General features: G+C 39.1%; 1 protein-coding gene across 6 annotated transcripts in view; it reads right to left on the reverse strand.

The window, feature by feature from the left end:
- SENP7 (SUMO specific peptidase 7) overlaps nucleotides 1-20,845 on the reverse strand; it is a 49,519-nt gene that overhangs the window by 4,791 nt on the left and 23,883 nt on the right. For all 6 annotated transcript variants that reach the window (XM_074811252.1, XM_074811231.1, XM_074811242.1 and 3 more), the window contains 14 exons: nucleotides 20,487-20,644; nucleotides 19,351-19,497; nucleotides 17,839-17,872; nucleotides 16,848-17,021; nucleotides 13,663-13,925; nucleotides 11,767-11,900; nucleotides 10,471-10,587; nucleotides 8,852-8,971; nucleotides 6,530-6,622; nucleotides 5,485-5,696; nucleotides 5,017-5,072; nucleotides 4,644-4,681; nucleotides 4,356-4,424; nucleotides 1,881-2,031 (listed from right to left, as the gene is read on the reverse strand). In XM_074811252.1, coding sequence (XP_074667353.1) covers nucleotides 1,881-2,031; nucleotides 4,356-4,424; nucleotides 4,644-4,681; nucleotides 5,017-5,072; nucleotides 5,485-5,696; nucleotides 6,530-6,622; nucleotides 8,852-8,971; nucleotides 10,471-10,587; nucleotides 11,767-11,900; nucleotides 13,663-13,925; nucleotides 16,848-17,021; nucleotides 17,839-17,872; nucleotides 19,351-19,497; nucleotides 20,487-20,644 — 1,766 coding nt within the window. The remainder of the gene's footprint in view (nucleotides 1-1,880; nucleotides 2,032-4,355; nucleotides 4,425-4,643; nucleotides 4,682-5,016; nucleotides 5,073-5,484; nucleotides 5,697-6,529; nucleotides 6,623-8,851; nucleotides 8,972-10,470; nucleotides 10,588-11,766; nucleotides 11,901-13,662; nucleotides 13,926-16,847; nucleotides 17,022-17,838; nucleotides 17,873-19,350; nucleotides 19,498-20,486; nucleotides 20,645-20,845) is intronic.

The raw sequence follows: 20,845 nt of genomic DNA on the forward strand, positions 1-20,845 counted from the left end.
TTGTCAGTAAAGATTGAGATGAAGAAGGCATTCAGAAGCTCAGCCTTTTCCATGTCTCTGTCATCAGGGCCCCAGAGCATTCAGCAATCAGTCCACATCTTCCCTAGTCTTCCTTTTGCTGCTTACGAAATTATAGAAGCCTTCCTTGTTGCCTTTGACATCCCTCACCAGATTAAACTCCAGTTGGGTTTGGCCTTCCAAATGATGTTTCTGTATGCTTGGACAGTGTCTCTATATTCCTCCTAGGTTACTTGTCCCTGCTTCTGTCTTCTGTATACTTCCTTTCATGTCTGAGTTTTGCCAGGAGCTGCTCCTCTATCCATGCAGGCCTCCTGGCATCTTTGCCTTACTTCCTGCTTGCTTGGATGAACTGTTCTTTAGCTTGGAGGTGGTGTTCCTTGAATATCAACCAGGCTTCTTGGACCCCTCCTTCCACCAGGGCCTTATCCCATGGAACTCTTCCAAGAAGATCCCTGAAGAGGCCAAAATTCAGGCTTGTGATCTCGCTTTTTGCCCTGCTCCTCCCTTTCATGATCCTGAACTGTACAATCTTATGGTCACTGCAGCCAAGACTGCCTTTGACCTTTACACCCCCAACCAGACCTTCCTTGCTTGTGAGTATGCGGTCTAGCAGAACACCTTTCCTCACTGGCTCCTCCATCACTTGGGTCAGGAAGCTGTCATCAATGCTCTCCAGGAACGTCCTGATTGCTTACGTCCTTCTGTGTTGTCCCTCCAGCAGATGTCAGGGCAGTTACACTCCCCCACAGGGACCAGGGTAGGTGAACATGAGGCTGCTTGTAGCTGTCTGTAGAAGGCCTCTTGTTCTTCCTGATCAGATAGCCAACAGCAGATGCCCACTACTACGTCACTTGTGTTAGTCTGTTCTTTAACCACTGCCCATACACTCTCAGTTGGCTCCTCATCGAGCCCTAGACAGAGCCCCATGCATTCCAGATGCTCTCTCACATCAAGGGCAACTCTACCTTGTCGTCTGCCCAGGCTGTCCTTCCTAAAGACCCTGTATCCATCCATCACAGCACTCCGGTCATGCGAGCTATCCCACCACGTTCCTGGGATCTCAACAAGATCATAGCCCTGCAACAGCACACAGATTCCTCACATTTATTCCCTATACTATGTGCATTAGTGCACCCTTTAGAATGGCAATCTGTTCTACTACAGAAGAAAAATCTGTCCACTGCCTAAGGCCCCAAGACTTTCCATGCACAGGACTCTCAGAGAGAACATGGACAGCACGTATAAGCATCAAACAAGCAGAGACATTCAAAGGACAGAGCAATAGGCCACTGCACTGATCAGGAGTAGGAAGAGTTGGGACACCCTAGAAGACAGTGCCCGAGGCCCAGCATTTGCAAGTGTTTAAACATATGTGCTGAACAGGAAAGAGAGGCTCCCTTAGCTCTGGGCATTTCCTGTCAAGGATTTCCCCTCCCTCTCTCTGCAGAAGCTGCTGCCTGCAGAGCCCCTGAAAGACCAATGCACAGGCTGACCAAAGTTTTAGAGGCTACAAGAAGAGACACGCAGAAAAGATACCTCTGTAACATCTGAGGACAGAAATGTGTAAACTAAGTACGTCTGAATAGTTAGAGATATTGAATGTGTCAATATAAAAGCAACATTAAATTACAAGGTCAGAAATGTCTGCGAACAAACACAGATGAGAGACTGTCTGTGCTCCAGATACAAAGACCCCTGACACTACTTGAAGAATGGGTTTTATCTCCTCTTTTTCAAATGGCTTTGACACTTTTGAGGCTGAATATCACAGGCTTTTGTGTCTGGCTATTTCCCTCAGAAACAGTGTTTTGGGGTTTAAGGTGATTTTGGGGAAAGGGGAAGGTAGTTCCCATTTGTACCTGGAAGAAGCTTTCCACATATTGCAGCAAATAGACCCCACAATCACTGCTGTTATCTTGTTTAGGCACTCTGGGACACAGGTCAGTCATTGTTGATTTATTGAATTCTCGATGAGTTTTTCGTTTAGCTTCCCATTCCACTTCAAGGTACCTACAAAAGAAAGCAAATAAATTAGATACTTGAGAAATAACTCCCAAGCTCAATGCATTTTGGGATACTACTAAACATAGTTCTGGAGCTGGCCAAAAGGCTAAAATAGCTTTAACCAATTTCTTTCACATGATCTGTTAAACAACACAATTTCCACTGCCCAATATTCTATCACGCTCAGAGGCATCTCTACCACATGATATGCAATATACAAAGCAGAAAGATGCATGACGTTATTTAAAAAGTTATTTGTGCTGAGTTTCTTCAAGCTATTAGGATACCAGGACATTTTCAAACCTTAACCAAAGGAAGCACTCAAGTAATCTTTCCTGGCTATCACACAGATTTTTCCTGCCTTTATCCTAAGAGGCCAGCAGTGTTTTTTTAACCTAAAACTTAGAATTCACCTTACAAACAACTTCAGTTACAACTCCACCAATATAATCCTTGCAACCTACTAGTGTAGAAGTATATAAAGACTTATTAAAAACCTTAAGGGATCACTTCTTTAATGGTTATGACTTACTTGTTATCAGGCTTTTCTATTGTTCTTGTGCTTCAGTAGCTACTCACTGACCCCACATTCTGGGCTGGCCACTGATTTTGAAGATGGGATTGAAAGTATAAGGGTCTGACTTTCAAAGGCAACAGTTACCTATACTTTTCTGCTGACTTTAGTCAGAGTTGCGAAGGCTCAGAGCTTGTGAAAATCAAACACAGGGTCTGACAATGTATATAATTTTTATTCCCTAAAGTCACACCTTGCGTTTGATTTCTAAAAGCCCCAAGTCCTTTCAATTCTGAGAATAAAAATGGATATAAACCACCCAACAGCTTTTGAGAAAAACGGCAACTGTGAAAAGAAGGCAAACATGAAGTAATTCAAAGATGAAGACGGTTCAATGAGGCACCTTCCCTAGAAACTGCAAGAATCTATGACTTTATAATTAATTTGTTCGAGCCTGACCACTGCCCAAAACACAACAAAAATGAACCCAAGGAAAGAAGAGGTCATGGAACCCCTGCACTGGTTTCCTTAAACTTCTGCTTTCAGGGTGTAACTGCAAATTGAAGGAATAAGAGGTGGGCTTCCCAAACTTCCCTGATCTCACAATTCCATAGATCACCTCTTTTTTTTCTGACTTTCATGACATCTCTCTGAACTCCAAGAAACGAGCCTCTCTGGAATTTCAACCCCCACAGTAGCTCAAAGCATAGAGTACTATACATCCTATAGAGATTTAAAAAATAAATAAAAATTGCTATTTCATTCTTCCTCCCAAGACACACATGGTGAGGAGGCCTTTCTACCTAGGGAAGAGATGGTTTCACAAAAGTTTCAGATTCTCATCTAACCCTCACATAGTATTTTGAAGAATTTACTTTTACAAGGTACTATTTGGTTTACAGATTTCTGTTCCTTTCAGTGAAGTACAAGGTATATAAAGACTTGTTAAAAACCTTAAGGGATCACTTCTTTAATGATTATGACTTATTTGTTATCAGGTTTTTCCATTGTTCTTGTGCTTCAGTAGCAACTCACTGAACTGGCCACAGATTTTGAAGATGGGATTGAAAGCATAAGGGTCTGATTTTTACAACACAGAACAATACAACAGAGATCAAAAAGAACAATTCTGTTTAGCTTCAAATATTTAATATTAGCAATAAAAAGTTGGTGATAGATGTTAAAGTCATTGAGAATGTGTAAAAATAGTGACAGTTTGAAGATGTTCTTCCAACACTAACATACTTACCACACAGAAGACTGAATATATTTTTACTCTAACTTTTCAAAATAATACTAATATTACTATACTATACTATTACTATAACTATACTGACACATCAAGCTTTTAGACAGCTTCAGTCTAGTTTCTACTTTTTTGCACACAGATAGGAGAGGATTTACCACTGTAATTCTGTAAGCTCCATCAAAAAAAAAAATTAAGATCAGCCCTTTGGAAAATTAAACATTTAAATTTCAAGCTATTAATTTTAAGAATCTGGTTTTGTACCCTTAAAAACACCCTCCATTACTGAATTGGAGGGGATAAAAAAAACCAAAACACCCTCTAATTAACTTTTTTCCAGTTTCAAAAAGACCATCCACTTTACAATTTATGCAATACATGTGGGCTGCAGAACAAAGACAGGCTTTTCACACAAGCCTCTGTATTGCTACTGCAATTTTCTTCGTCATGACTCTTTATGGGTTTTCCTTTAGTATTAGAAACATACACCTTTATAGAGAAAAGTATTTTGAACACAGAAATATGACCAGCAGAATCTCTTGCTAATAAACAGAAACTGTAGTTACTTACTCTCTTAAAACCTGAACTGTTTTCTGCACGGAACCAGCTTTCAAAGAATCTAAGATGAGTATACAAGGCCTGTACACAACAAAACCAAACAAATTATTGTAGTCTTTCATTACCAACACTACTGAAGCTAATTTTTGTTTGATTACAGCTTAACAAGAGCATCAATATCTGAACAAACATGGAAAAAATGGACAAGTCCCTACAGCTGTGGCTTTATAACAAATAACTGAATTACTGCAGAATTTCTTAATATAATGACATAATATTAGTATGAAAACAGAAACATACCTTTTACAAATCTGCCTTTTGGAATTACTTAGGGAAATCTGCGAGAAGAGAAAATAAAAGTAACCTTAAAAAAACCCTAAAGCAATTATGAACTCAAATGTCTTCACAGATTTAAAGGTAAAGCCAGAGGCGCTCCCATTTCAGAAAGGGAGAAACAGACAAATATTTTTTTGAAAACATGAAAGCACAGCATAGACAACATAGGTTGGCAAAGGAGGACTTTAGGCTAATTCAAAGTGCCTTGCACATGCTGCAGGCTACACAAACATCAGCAGCTGCTGCAACAAAGATGATGCAAAATCACTTGGTCAAGTCTCAGAGCCTTCAAACAGAGTAATACGTGTTCCCTCTGTCAGTACAAAAAGGCACTTACTTTAGAAAGACATGAATCCAGGACTGAAGCAGAAGCAGCAATTTCACTGCCACCTTCTACAAAAGAACAAATTAACAAGTCTTAAGAAAGTATTTCCTAACTGAAATATTTTCATTTTCAAATTGATCATTATTAGTATATGATACTGAAGTATATTTGCTTCCCTTCTGAATGTTCAAATAGCAGAGTTACTGAGGGCCTTCAATCCTGATAAAATTCCTACTGAAATCCAAGAACTCTCCACTCATGATGGGATTTGAGTCACTGATTTTACATGTCCCCTCCAGTATTTTCCAGAGTTGCAGACAAGAATGCAGTGCAGTCCTTGCCATGCACAGTAATATAAAAACATATTACATCAATCTTGATGTGAAAGGTACTTTTTAAGACATCATATCCCTCCTTCAAGTATTATGACACTATTAAAACTGAACATGGCGTGCCATAATTTTCTTCTAGATTACCTACCTTTTGAGAATAAACTGCTGTTAGCATCCATTTCTTCTTCATCCTTACAGTTGCCAGGAAAGGCCAACACTGAACCAGGTCTAGTGTTCTCACTCTCTGACCAAAGTGGAGACTCTTGAGGCTGGTGATATAATGAGTTCTGATGGGGACAGTCCTCATACATAGCTTCTTCTAACCAAGGAAAACAGACAACTGCAATGTACCAATGAGACCTGCCCAGCAGCGGGGAGAGGGGGGGGAAAAACGTCAAAACTACGTAACATTTGGTTCTGAAAAGGATATGAAAAGTTTTTATAACATCGAGAGCTCACAGACAACTGTTCTGTGGCACATAACCACCATTCCCATGTTTCTTCATGGCATCTCATACTAACCCTCTCATTCATTTTTCACTTTGCATTGTGGCATAACAGCAAAAGTATCAATTCCTTTAAAAACAACCCAACAAACCCACCACAGAAATGTATCAGTGTCTCACCACCCATTCCACGCTGTAAAAAAAAAAAAAAAAAAAAAAAAAAATTATAAAATAAAATAATCTGTGATGGTGATCCCAGATTTAAATATAGCTGAAGGTATGGCATGCCTCTGGCCTCATCTCTTTCTACAGCTGTTTTGCATATGTAACTCTCAATGACTATTCAGTTTTACTGGAGTTTCCATGTGCAGGTCAGTTATTCAACCAGCCCAAGGCACAGACCATGTAAGTACTACTCCTGATCCATTAATACTGTCAGTTGCTGTGATTTCTTTATAGAAATATTACTTAAGTGCACCGAAGTCATCATAATGGCACACAAATTATTTTGAAAAATACATAAAAGCAATTTTCAGTAAACCAAAAAAAGACGCAAAGTTTTCTGAAGACAACTAAATAAAAAGTTTAACTTTTGAAGAGACTTCAAAATTACTCATTCCACACCTGTTACTTCCTGAAAATCTAATGTGTTCATTTCCAATGATCCAAGGTTACAGATATCACCACAACATTCAAATGTTTATATCTTTAAATATCAGAAAAGGTGTCTAAAACACATAGACTTACTCCTCATTCACAGGCACAAAGATATAATCTTTACTGAAGATGTTTATATGACGAGTCCACGTTCTTACTCTTCTGTGTCTTCTCTGTGCTGCTCTGCAGAAACCAAATGACAATTGTTGTTTGGATTTGTTCTTTTTAGTTAAAGCAAGGTACAGTGATTAGTACTCCTACATCCTTCCAGTTCCTCAATAGGTTTTTCATTCACTCTTGAAATTTCCCCACAGAGAAAAAATAAATCAGGACATCATTATGCCCAAGTGACTAACGAACCATTTCTGAGCCATCCTAAACTCTTCTGGAAAAAAATCATGCACACATTTGAAAGGATTTCTTGCAGTTTTTTATCCAGTAATTATTATTTACTATACTAAATGCAAAAATATCACCTAAACACCAGCCAGTGTAAAAACAGATCTACAGCAATTTACAAACATCCATGAATTAAACTTCACAATACCACTTTTGAAGACCTGTCTGAACAACTTTATCTTTTGAAGGAAAAAGCTAAATGCCTTGCACAGGGTCATGCAACACAACTGTAGCAAAGCCAGAACTGAGACAGATTCCCTCCAGTCCTGAGCTTTAAATGCTGGAGCGAATTTCATTACCAGTCCTACAGACAAAATATGAGGACAGAATACTACAAGAATAAGAAAAATTTAAGAAATCTAAATTTAGATTTTCAACTTTCTTAGTTTGCACAATTTGAAATAGAAACCAATGGTTCACAGAACTTTGTTCCAATATGATCTGAAAGCAAAATTCACTCTACTCAGGAGACATCCCTATTACCATTCTGATTCCATCCTGATCTGTGGTCAAGAAACATAACATCAGTGTAGGAGGAACGGGAGAAAAGGAGCGAGGAATGGAAAAACAGGCTACTGTGGGACTCTGCATGGACCAACATTAAGTGATGACTGCAAACTTCCTCTGCTACATGACTCTAAAAGCACTGGGAACTTCAAAAAGGGAAGGCGTGTTTGCAACCTGGGAAAGCACCTATAGAAGGAGCTTTATCAGTCTACTGCCTAAGCAGTGGGAAGAAAGGGAAGCAAAGGGTCTTTAAGGTAAGTAGCTATATCAATTGATATTAACTTCAGTTACAAGAGTACGGAGCCCAATTTTCCACTATCCATTTATCCAAAAAAACCCACAGAAACAAACAAATAAACCCCAAACTACCTGTAATCACCAGGTAAGTATCTAAGCCCAAACACAACACTAGACTTTCAAAAGCTATCTCCTGATCCAGAGCAGCTACAGTCCTTGAAATATGAGGAATTAAGAGTGCCATTCCAGTTCCTCAAGAAGGTTATGGACAGTCCAGCCTTGTAAAAAGGAATCAGATCAAGACACAACAGCATTCTTAACATGGATAATGTTGCCTCCACCTCAGAACATTCAGGGTCAGAAGACAGTAAAATGATGGAAAACATTCTCTCAAGCACAGCTCCTTGAATTTTTGAGACATCTTTGAGAATATTACAGAAGTTGATGTTTTTTTCCCTTTAACATAGCTTTTACCCAGCAGTGACTGTAACACAAACAAGATGGCACACCTCTTTGTGCAGGTGGCCTTGTTTGCCAGCAGAATGAAAAACCTGGGGACTTCATGGATAACAGCAGAAAAATCACTTCAGAGAGAAACAGAAAAAAACTTCAATAAGCTGAATGATGAAAACAGAATAAAAGTTGCTGGCAGATCATCACTGTAAAGTGAAATGGCAAGGCAAGCTCCACTCTCAAACATCAGTGTTGAGAAGGAATAGAAAGTGTGCTAGGGATGGTCCTACCCTTTATACAGTCTTAGCTGGGAACACAAAGTTATACAGGGTTCTAGAGCTGTTAATGATACCTCTTTGTGAAACTCTCCAATTCCAGTGTGCTCATGTATTAAAAAACAAACGTGTAAACTTGGTAAGAAAATTTTCTTACTAAAAATGTGGACAATAATTTATTACCACTATGTAAAATAAAAATGTGGTAAATTGAAAAATAGTTTTAGAATGTAATTTCTTAAAATGATGCATGCCTTGCAAAACCTTGAGTTTATATTAAAAAGTTCAAAGTACATAAATAATTGTCTGAAGGTTCAGATAAAGTTGAGGAAAGGTGATAACATTTTCATTCATATTCAGTATGACCCACATGTAGATTTTAGTGAAAAAAAGCAGTATGCTTAAATTGTTATTTACAACATTTAACCACTAATCCTTTGGAGAATATTGATTACTATTTTATGTGCTAATTAGGAGGTGATGCAGAACTTCCATGTGGCACCATTATTTCTGGTCATAATCGCATCTAAAATGAACTTACGAAACTTTGAGATCCCCCTCAGAGTTTTTTTCTGTCCTGGTCAGGCACTTATAGAAGAAACTGCTAAAAATGTGTGTACGGTCAGCAAGATGTTTCGGTGCCTTCTCCAACAACAGGTATCTACCAAGGAAAAAATAAGGAAATTAAATTTCTTTTCTAGAAAAAAGTACCATTACTGATAAAAAAGGACAATTATTCTAATGACTTATCGTACTCAGGCTATGCTTAATATCAGTTGCCTTCACAGCTGCTAATTACGCCAAACTTTTCTCTCTACTCTATTTTCAGTATGCACATGGGTGGACATCATCAGAGTATGTAACAGCCAAGCAACTACTAAGAAAGCAGTTATTTTTTTATCTCAGGTTTGTGCTCCAGTATTAATGCTTCTGATTTTATTTTTAGAGTTAAGTTTCTAGCCCTTCAATTAAGACAGGCTTCGAAACGTAACCAAGTACAAACCTATGCAGTGTTATACTCCTGTGTATACAAAAAGCATAGAACAACTTTGTACTATAAATTGTCCACTTTACTTCTACAGGTTATGCATGTGAAAGTTAAGACAAATATTCTACAAGTGCTCATTCTGTATGATTTTACTGTTGATCATTTTACTATAAACATCAGATTGAGTGTTTATTCTTTCTTCCTAGAAGGCCAAAGCTCTCATAATTGCAGGAATACTACACAAGGTGCTTCCAGCTTCACCTGATGACTTGGGCACACAGTCATAAATGATACAGCTTGCAACACAATGAAAACTGAGAATGTGGGAAGTCTAACAAATTTAAAAAGCAGAGGGGTTTCTGCAATGATTGCATTAAATTCCTTTATTCAAATCCTCCTTTCCTGGCAACATGAAGCTACAGCTATTGAGAGGACCATGTAGCATGCTATATATCTAGCTTAGAGCAAAATACAGGGGGCTTTGCTGTAAAACCACATCAAAACACTCTGGTACACATTTCCTTTCCCACTCCTCTAGACAAGAAGTTTTAACTGGCTTCCTAGGTATTCTTGCAGACAACCTTCAAAAGAGCCAGAATTCTGCTTAGGTTTAAGTCAGCACAGGGAAAATAAACCTCATCTTTAGGGAATGGAGGCCCACAATGCCAGTTCTGGAAAACCTGCTTTCACAAGCAACTTTAGCAGGGTGACATGAAGCAGGTAAGCCAAGCACAACTTCCTCAAGAAGTATTAGCTGTGCTCCTTTCTGCAGGAGCTGTGCATCAGAAGAATTCCTGAATTTGCACAGAATAGCAGAGGATGCTCCACTTCATGCAAACTTAGTAAATAAACTACTAGTACAGACCCTCTACTTTGTTCAAATGCCTGCTTAAAACTGCTCAGCACTGTTCTGTGAGGTTGCCAAGAGGCTTTTCTCCCACAGCTATTCTGTCTGGATTATATCACAGCCCTTTAGAGGGACAAGAATGAAATTGAAACAAATGAAACTGCTGAGAAAATACAAGAGCTGTAAAAAGAGTTCAACTTACAAATTCATCATACTGTTACTTCTGAAATTGTTGTATCATATTTAGTGACCGACATTTACAGTAACATTCAAGTCCAGATCAGGTCCCAGAAAGAAGGGTACAATTAAGGCTGTGATTACTTACTTAAGATAGAAATCAATGATGACATCATTGAGAAACTCTCCATATTCTAAGCACTCTAGGTCTTCTCTTGTGACTCCCAGTCCTCCTTTTGCAGGTGGGGGTGGATAAACAATTAAGCTGGAAAACACAAATCATAACAGTGACAAACTGTGTGTTACTTGACATTCTTCTTAGTATGGCTGTTCCACATGTAGAAGATTTTCTAGAAATCCTGTCAAAAGTGGTAGTTCTCAAAACTGTTGACTACCTCAAAAGTCCTTTACCATTTCTTCCTCCAATAGGTAAGTGTTATGAAAGAAATATGTACCCCAATGCACACTGAAATTTTGAGAAAAACTTTTGAAAAGGAAATTATTTTTTACCTTCATCTTGGCTTTCTATTTGTGATAAAAGAATTTGACAAATGGCTATATAAAATGGGAAGAAACACTAGGGGACATATTCTCAAATGGTATGAATGAACAGTGATTTTCTAGTCATTGAAACTCCCATAAGGACTTCCACATTTCCAAGCAGGAAGCTGAGTTTACACACCATGCAGCATAGGTACTCTAAATGGTTTTAAACTGCCCAAGTTACCTCTAACACTAGTATTTAAAAAGCTCTAGATTAACAACCACATTACTTAACTGGAACCAACTGCTATACTGTCAATAAAAACAGTGACAGCAAAAGGCAAGAGTTCTTAAGAGCAATTTACTTTGCTAATCTTTGCCATACTAGAAGTATGAGGACTAACAGGCTAGTGCAGACAGAACTGAGACATGTCAGCACTCTCCTAGTATCGTGCTGCATTACATATTTGCGTGTTCGTATTTTCTAATGTCTTTTGTTAACCAAGCTCCTGTATTAACTAGTACATTGTATGACAAACTAGAGTGTGACAGAACAGTGAAAGAAAACAGTTTCGATTTTAAAAGAAAGGCTCAGCTCAAGTTAGCAATAGTTTTGCTGTGATACAGACTTAGATGGTCACTCACAGAAGCCATGAGGTCCCTACCCTCCCATTCATGCATCCATGATACGAGCTTGTAGTCACAGTTCAAGTATTCTCTAATTTCTGTGAGATTTTTCTGTCATCCTGTAACACGTCCATTTTGTCTGTTAACTATTAGGATGGAAACAGGAATAACTACATTCATACTTGGTGATATTATTTTAGATTTCTAGAGCATCTTTCACACAACCCTTTCAAATCAACTAGAGAATCATAGTTAAGCCACAGCTTTTATTCCAGCAATTTGTTTATTCAGTTTGTTTTATTTTCACGTTCTTATTTATATGAAATATACTTACTTCTTAACTGCTCCAGCTTCTCTTACTTCTTTCCATTCTTCATTCAGTGCAGAGGACAGAGAGATAGAATAGAAACCACTACTCTGCTTATTTGCAAGGGCATAACTGGGCCTGGCCACTTTTGGTCTCGATTCCTATCAAAAAAAATCCAAACAATAATAATAGTAAAAAGCATCATATAGCTTAATATGTAAAACAGAACACACAAAAGCCAAGCCTGAGGCCCACAGGAGTATCCTGCATCACTGAAGAGGAATCTGGCTGGAGGGCCTAAGTATAAACATCAGTATTTAGGCAAACATGCCACTGCTCAGACAATAAAAAGTTATGTCCCTTTTAAAATGATGACAGGTCTTCATCTGCTTATAACCTCTCTCTAAAACTCTTTAAGCATTATTCAGCCAACTGACACAGAATTGGTTTTGGAGAAGAAATGGGACCTGAAAGGATGGAGACAAGTATCAGACTGTCTTACTAGGAGCTGTGTATGCTTGGAAGGTTTGAAAATCTAGATCTTAATTTGCCTAAAAACGATACGGATTTGAACTGCCTGGCTCAGTTTTTAAGTTTCCAGTTTCACAACCAGATTGATCTGTTGTCTCTGTGCTTTCCACTGATGGGAACAAACATATGTAATTTCTGAAGTGACAATGACGTGGAGTTGCGTTGAGACATTTACTCCTCAGAGGGAGGTGTATTAACACATTAACTTGCACAGCCCCATCTCCCCAGCAGCCTTAGGAATCATTTAGCATTTCAAGCTGTGGAGCCCCCACAAGAATGGTGGGGAACAAGCAAGGTACAGAGCTACTCCTCTGCTGCACCCCTTCTGTCACAAACTGTTCATGAACAAGAAACTGTTTGTGAAGAGAATGTCTCAAACAACTCGAGTGGGATGCCCTGTGGGGGAGAAGCAGAGCAAGTTCTGCAGAGGTGGGGTGGTGGGCCATTTCTCTCCGATGCCCAGAGACAGAACTTTCCTAACTGCTCAGGTACAAGCCAGAGAAAATAAGATCCTTCTGGAACAACCTATTGCATATGCGCAAGAAAGATTCTATAAAGGCAACACCCCACGTGTGTCTTTGTCAACCCACCGCCTATGGACCATGCTGGCTACTCTGCAACAACATGGGATCCAAGGGCGGTGATTCTCCTTTTTCCTATCCCCTCCTCCTCTCTTTTCTCTCTTCTCTTTCCTCTTTCTGCTCTCTCTCTCTCTCTTACTTATTCATGTGTATAAGTTTTGTAGGAGTTAAATTGGGATTGTTTGTTCATTGACGGGTTATTAGGAAAACAGTCTCATCACCAAAGTGCCTTTATTAGTTCTCCTGACGATTACCAGCTGATTGCTGCCAAATTGCCTCCATTCACTTACTAAAGCGGTCAGTTAATAAAGTCACCAGCACAATTGTTCCTCTGAGTCATTGTGGTGACTCAGCCCACCCTGCGGCTCTGCCGAGCAGAGACCAGCTCTTTCACCCGCACGCAGGCTCTGGGGAATTCCAAAGATTCACCCCCCTCGTAACCCACTGTGTGGGATGAGACATCTTCACTTCCAGTTCAACTGAAAAATGGATCCATCACTCATTACTTGATTACTGCCAACTTGCTGCCCTGAAGACAACACAAGGGCAGGAAATCCCTGTGGTTCTAGGCATACGCAACCATGAATCAAGCTAAAGTTTCAGTATTTGCCACTTACTGATGAGGTCTATACACTATCCCTCCATGGACACAATCTAGTTTACTGCAAATCTTGCCCCATTGTGGGAGAGAAATAACAAACATGACTGGTTTTTTTGAGCTATGGATTAAGAAAGAAGGCTGATCTAAAATTTACTAGAATGTGTGAATGCTAACAGGTGGTGATGAATCAAGTAATAGCTACACACTAACCTGAACTGCAGGCTCATGGGCTTCTAAGGTACCCTCTTTTGGCATACATTGCTTTAGTAGATCCTTACTGTAACTCATGAAAGAGCTCTCTTCAGGAGAAAGGTCCTTCAACAAGGGTAATGCTTGCTTCAAAGACAAAACCTCAGAGAGATCTGGTGCTCTGTTCTTCTTGCTCACACCAGTAATCAATGCAGTCAGTCTGTCTTCTTTCCATTCTGTGAGTGGTTGGGATAGTTCAAGAAAGACAAATTCACTAGATTTGGCTAGAAAAAGGAGAGAAAGGATAGCATTAACTATTAGGTTATGTGATAAAAACTTTTCTGCACACCCACAACAGAGCATAGAGAGACAATGGCAGGAGGAAGAGACCAAATAACATCCTGCCACGTTCATTAGAGGCCACCAGCCCACCAAAGACCCACCTCCACAAGCCCAGAGGAGCACAGGGGCACAATGGCAGGCAGGAACCCTAATTAAGGGCTGGGAGGAAGGGACACCCCGCCCCCCCCCCCCCCCCCCCTCCCACCCCAGGCCCTTCCCAGGGCTGTCCCAGGAGAGCCTCAGCCCCAGGGTCCAGACCTGAAACCCATCAAGACGAGTCAGTGCCAGAGCACCTTTTGGACTGAGGAGGTGGTGCTGCTGAGGTGTGTGGCACACATGATGGGATGCAGGGGAAGGACATTTTGAGATTGCACAGGACTTATTATGGGGTGTTTAAGGGAAGAACCAAAGGCAGGCAAAGGGAGGCATTTACGTGATTTGCGGGGGAACAGATGTGGGAAAATAGAGGGCTAAGGGCATAAAAAGGACCAGTCATATCTAAATACTTTGCTGGTTAATACACTTGTCTGGCTGTGCCCTGTGCATTCATCAGCACACTCTGTCCTGCCATCTTACTACATCCCATTCTAAGTCTCTCCTGGATGAAGGACTCTCTATTTGATGTGTGTGTATGGGGGTATGAGCACAGCAACTGGAGCAAGTGCGTGTGTGCAAGCGAGCATGATTGCTAGTGAAGAGCAAGCCAAACTAGGTGAATGGGTGAAGTGCCCTGGGAGCCAGGAGGGTGAGCAGGTCCCTATGGGACAGCTCTGGCTGTGAGACTGCCTGTATATCTCTAAGGATGAGAGCACAGCACGGTCAGCTACTGGGACCAGGGGAGTCCTGGCCAGCTGTGTGCCTGCGTGCACATGACAGTCTGTACCACCAACCGGCACTGGCCTCAGTGACTTGTATGTCCAGGTGCCAACAACTGGGGAGACTGGGATCCAGGGTCAGCACCTAGGCAGACTGAGCATCTGAGCCCAGCTGACAGAGGCATTCACCTTGTACATATGTGTGTGTATATATATATATATATATGTATTTTCTCACTAGTAGGTCTCCATCCTGCTCAGCCAGAGAGGGGAGCAGGATGAGGCTGTTGGTGCCATCTGTGTTTGTGTGAGTGCTGTGTGTCTGTGTTATCTGTGGGGCAAACTACGCATATATGTGGTGTATGTGAGTGCTCTGTGTGCTCTACCTATTGGGACTACATCTTCAGCCTTGCTACTGGTTGGACCTGGGGACATGGAGCTGCAGCAGCCTCACCCCTCTCAGGCTGTCAGGCCTGGCACAATATATTTTTCTCTAATATTAACACACTAAGAAGTTAGAGCAAAATCATAGCAACCACTTCCACAATCTGTAAAACCATCACTGATTTGTTTCAACAAGTCTCTACATACGTTTCAAAATATTTACATTACTAGATATTTAAAAGGCATAAAACATTCAAGCATAGAAATTTAATAACAACTCCTGAAGGTTCCTCCTACAACAAGAATGTAATCAAGGTAAATAAAACTAAGATTAAAGAATGCCTCACAGCTTCATACTCAGATTCCACTCATTTCACTGGGAGCTGTGTCTATAGAAGCTATCAGTAACTGATAAACTTATGTCAAGTAAAGGTAAGTCACTGCTAAAATTTTACTCAGTATCTCACTTCAAACTACTTGTGCTCCTTATGTAAAGTTAACATTACTTAAATTTTTCTTCATACAGGTGGTGATTGTACAGGGTAAACATACTGTTAAATTTCACATAGGCAACTCTGACATCATCATTTTGCAATGATTTTACCAATGTAAAAACCTTGTTATGATAGTGCCACTTTGAAGACTTAGGCAAAAGTTAGACTCAGTTTTACAAAGCTTCACACCAGAAAGAGTCAGTCCATAATACCCTACAAACTAAATAGCCCATTTGGCCAAACTAAATGGCCCCTCACTACAAAAAGGACATTGAATTACTCGAGCGTGTCCAGAGAAGGGCAACGAAGCTGGTGAAGGGTCTGGAGCACATGTCGTACGAGGAGCGGCTGAGGGAACTGGGGGGGTTTAGTCTGGAGAAGAGGAGGCTGAGGGGAGACCTCATCGCCATCTACAACTCCCTGAAAGGAGGTTGCAGAGAGCTGGGGATGAGTCTCTTTAACCAAGTAATAAGTGATAGGACAAGAGGGAATGGCCTCAAGTTGCACCAGGGAAGGTTTAGACTAGATATTAGGAAGCATTTCTTTACAGAACGGTTGGTTGTTAGGCGTTGGAATGGGCTGCCCAGGGAGGTGGTGGAGTCCCCATCCCTGGAGGTGTTTAAGAGTAGGGTCGATTTAGCGCCGAGGGATCTGGTGTAGTTGGGAACTGTTAATGTTGGGTTGATGGCTGGACTGGATGATCTTCAAGGTCTTTTCCAACCTAGACAATTCTGTGATTCTGTGATTTGGAAACCATCTCCAATAATAACACAATGGACCAATGCAGTCTTGTCAAAGCTCACATCAACCTTCATCTGCCAAGCCGTTCGTCTAGCATATACATTACTCAAGAGTAAGGACACTTAAAACATCCAATTTGTTTTAAAGGGAGAGATACTTTATACACGAGCCTAGTTTCAGAAGGCCTCCTCACACAGATTACAACTGAACTGTGTTACAAGATCGTTTTATTAAATAGCAGCGGGTTTAAATCATTGTTACCTTTTTCTTCCAAATACAAGTATACATATATAGTGAGGCATTTAGAAAAGCAAAACTGACCAACTCTTTAAAAAGCTATAGACTTTCCTCAGTATTCCAGAAGCACAACTGTAAAATAACTGCTTTACTGACATGCATTCATTGCATTCAAAGGAAAGAGATTACTCACATGGCTTGCCGGTAACTAACTTTCCTAATTGGGTTTCAATCTTTTCCACATAATCTACAGACAACCAAAGGAAAATGATCATTGTTGAAGAACTGCCACCATAACCTCTCCACAAGCCAAACCTTCTCAGATCCAGAGTATCCACTGTCAGCTTAATATTCTTATTAAGAGCCACTGTAGAAGAGAGAAGTTAAAATAACCATAACTTTCACAGCCAAGGATAAAGTCACACATCACAGTAATTGCACGCTAAAATGTAAGTATGATCAGAGTGTATTAAAACAGTACTTCTAGATTTTATTCCTGGCATTACATAAAATGTGTTGAGAATTTAATACCTAAATCAGTTACAAACTATGTAAAACAAAGTTAACAAATTGCAACACCAAAAGTTAAACATCTAAATGCAGGATTCTTCATGAAAGAAATTATATTTTTGCTCAGAATAAGCACAGTCAGTACCTACAAATGTAGAAAAAAAAAAAAATCGCAAATCACGAACTCCTACTAGCTTTCATTCAATCCAATTCAGACCTTCTCCTATAAGATACACAAACCACACATCACCTTCGGAAAATGGACGGAATGCACATCTACATTTACATTCCTCTTAGCTTTAGTCAATTCATACATTTTTGTTTAATAAACCTAAGGGCCTAAACCCTTATCTGAAAAGATTAATGTTTCACCTCAAAAACATGTGTAGTCATATTCACTGTAGTTCAAAACTTAATATATTCAGGAATGCAGGAGGCAAGGCCATTAAAACTGCAAGTTCACCTTAAAAGTTAAAGAGCTGCTAAGTTTTTAATGCTTACACTATAGACACTGATACTTCTATTTATTGAAAAATGGAAATTTTAAAAATTATTTAATGTCTTTCTGAAAGTAAGATTAAAAATTATTCATAATATAAATATATACTGATTATTTTAATGCAATATTTTAAAGATATAGTTGAGAGAAGGCTAAAGGAAGAAAATTCTCTTACCCTGAAATGGGATCGTAATATACTTGGTTGTAAACTGAAATAAGATTAAAAACGTATAAATTAGTTTGGGGTTTAGCAATTGATTAAAACAAAGTAAGAATTTTTAATTATCTGCACATTTTCTTTTGCTTATAGCCAAATAAACTGAAAATAGTTTTATAGAATCATTTTGCTTTGAAAAGACCCTTAAGATGATCAAGTCTAACTGTTAACCTAACACTACCAAGTCCAATAGGCCTAGTTTGAGACTTAATATTGCCTATTTTACCTAAAACAACACTCCTAAATACATATTGCAGAATCTAAATGACAGCAAAGTGAGTCCCAGAGGTGCTAAGCACTGAGAAATAAGAAGAAAGATGTGAAGAAGAAAAAAAAAAAATTATGAACACTTGGGACAAAAGGGGCTTAAGCACCCCATGATAAAGACTGTCAGCTGCACTATATGAATTAAGCACACTATATAAACGGTCCAACAGTGGGGTGTTACTTTGCTATTTACATTAACCTTTGAATTAAAGGCCTTTAAACTTCCACTCACACTGCTGCTATGTTAAAAAGACTTTGCTAAATAAAGAAGAATGTTTTATTGTCACTTTGACAGAAGGTTGTCACATACACTGAGAGAAGAGGTTTCTCTTACATTACCACAATAAGCACAAAGTTGTTTTTTTCCAAGGAAAATTTTCACTTTCCACCTAAAAGCACTGATTCTAAAAATATTTCAACTCATCCCTCAAATTATTTCAGCATATTAAGTTAGGAAATTTTCATGAAATGTTTTCATCACTGCATGAGAACTGAAGCACAAAAAATGGTGTTTTGTAAAAAGCTGAAATTATTACAATCCAAGATTTCAAAATGTCTCACTGTAAGCAAAAAGAGATATACATGTTCAAACATTTCTTTTCCAATTGCAATAGAATGAGTCTGGTCAAAGACCTGTTGAAACTCCTGCAGCTGGTACTCCACTTGAAGTACACCTCCAGTTACATTTCTACACCCTGTGAGTAGGATGTTGCCTATGCACTAATGCTTTTAGTATTGCTTTTATGCTCTTTAAAGCTACAAAACAAGAAATTTTCTGTTTAAAAGGCAAGATTAGTGCATAATATATATCTGAACTCTGATCACTATGGATTACTTTATTCTAATATCTGTACTATTTCTGAGAAAAATAACTGGTGTTTATTTCAAGTGACATTAACATGGCCATTATTTTCCATTAGATTTCATGAAAAGCTTCCTCAGTATAATTTCTGTTCCAGTACAGCATTTATACAGAACCTTTACCTCTGAAAACTGGGGCCACAGAAAATCCCAGTTAGCTTCTCTACTGACAGCAATCCAAACATACAAGGTAATGGACTATACACTCCATCGTTTCGCCAAAGCAATCAGATGCAACAATAATCAAAACTCAGTGCTTCCACACTAAGTACCACTAGCTTTTCTCAAGCAGAATTTTAATTTTATATATTCTCAAAATATCATCATAATAGAACAACTTACCCTAGCAGGACCTGTTGATAACCATTTAAATTTCCCAATGTACAGATTATCAAATTCAACATCCAATCCTGGGGTCATCTGTTTTCTAGGTGTGCTTCCAGAAGGTAAACTGATAGGACATTTATCTTCAAATGACTCTGTTAAAAACTGGAAAAAACAGTATATTTACTACAGGGCTTTAAATGAGATAAGTCCCTGCTGTAACCTTAGGAGTTTTCTCTTCATGTTTGTAAGAATTTACTCCCAAAGTCAACTCCCATATAAAAATTCCATATTAAAAAGCTGTAAATGTTATTACAACCATTACTGACAATGTCCTTAAGGGCCTAACAGTATCTTGCTCCACCTCTAAAGCTCCCACTGACAAGAAATAACCTCTGCTCTTTACTAATCTAGAGCCAAGTGAAAAATCAAACAACAGAGCAACAAAAAATACACCTCTTGATATCAAAGGCACGGGATCCAATTCAATCCTTAGGATCAAAATGATGCACCTGTAAGAAGAGGCAGCAATGGCTCTTCTGACTTGTTTCAGGATTACAGAGGGAACCCAAATCCAGGTCAAAGCAAGCAGCACAAAGCTAATCAAGTCCAAAACGGGGCAACAATCTTTATGGCTAGTTTTAGATTCAAATTCTACCACTAGCCACACAGGAAAGGGAACTTTACCCTATATCTGTCTGCTGTCAACAAAGACCCTTGAACTTCTCTATGCACTGAATTACAACAGAGGACTGGACAACACAAAGAAACTACTGGCTTGAACTATGATGAATATAAAACAGTGTGAAAAAACATTTTTCACAGACCTATCTTCATCATGTCTACCTCTAGCTCAGGTTACTACTTGATCCTTTCTGTTTCATAATATTAAACATTTCCAAATGCTTGTTTTCAAAATGTGAAATACACTGTATGTTGCAAAAATACTGAAGCTTCAGAGCCAAAGATCTTCTCTGAAGGCTGTCCAGAATTATATCTGTGAAATAAATTACTGCAGCTACTCCTTGTTGCTGGAACTAATTGTACCTGCTGTAAGCATTTCACTTTTGTCCTAATATACAAGAAAAAAATAAACATTGCAGAAATAAATTAAATAGTTGGCATAACAATACATAGGCCAAAAACTGGACTACCTGCTCTGTGTGACTTTCCATGTTGCCTTCCAATAGCTTTGCTGAGAAACAGAAGTCAGGCCGTTGGTCTGTTTCTTTATTGTCAGTGACATTATCGTGCAGCAGCTCTGTGCGTTTTGATTCAGAAGGTCCATCCTCATCATCACTGGAAAGGACAACTAAAGAGGAAAAAAGAAGTATACATATACTACAGGACGCAGACTTGACAATATTTTATTGTGGATCTCAGACGAGCAAAGAATTCTCTCTTGCAGTATGCAATATCAAAGTACATTGCCCAAACCAGTCAAGGTCTACATGCGTGAAAGTGTATGCAACAAGCACTGCTTTGTATCTTTATTAACACTTTTTACTCAAGA

This window comes from Strix aluco, chromosome 2, assembly GCF_031877795.1.
Source record: "Strix aluco isolate bStrAlu1 chromosome 2, bStrAlu1.hap1, whole genome shotgun sequence".
Classification (NCBI taxonomy): Eukaryota; Metazoa; Chordata; class Aves; order Strigiformes; family Strigidae; genus Strix; species Strix aluco.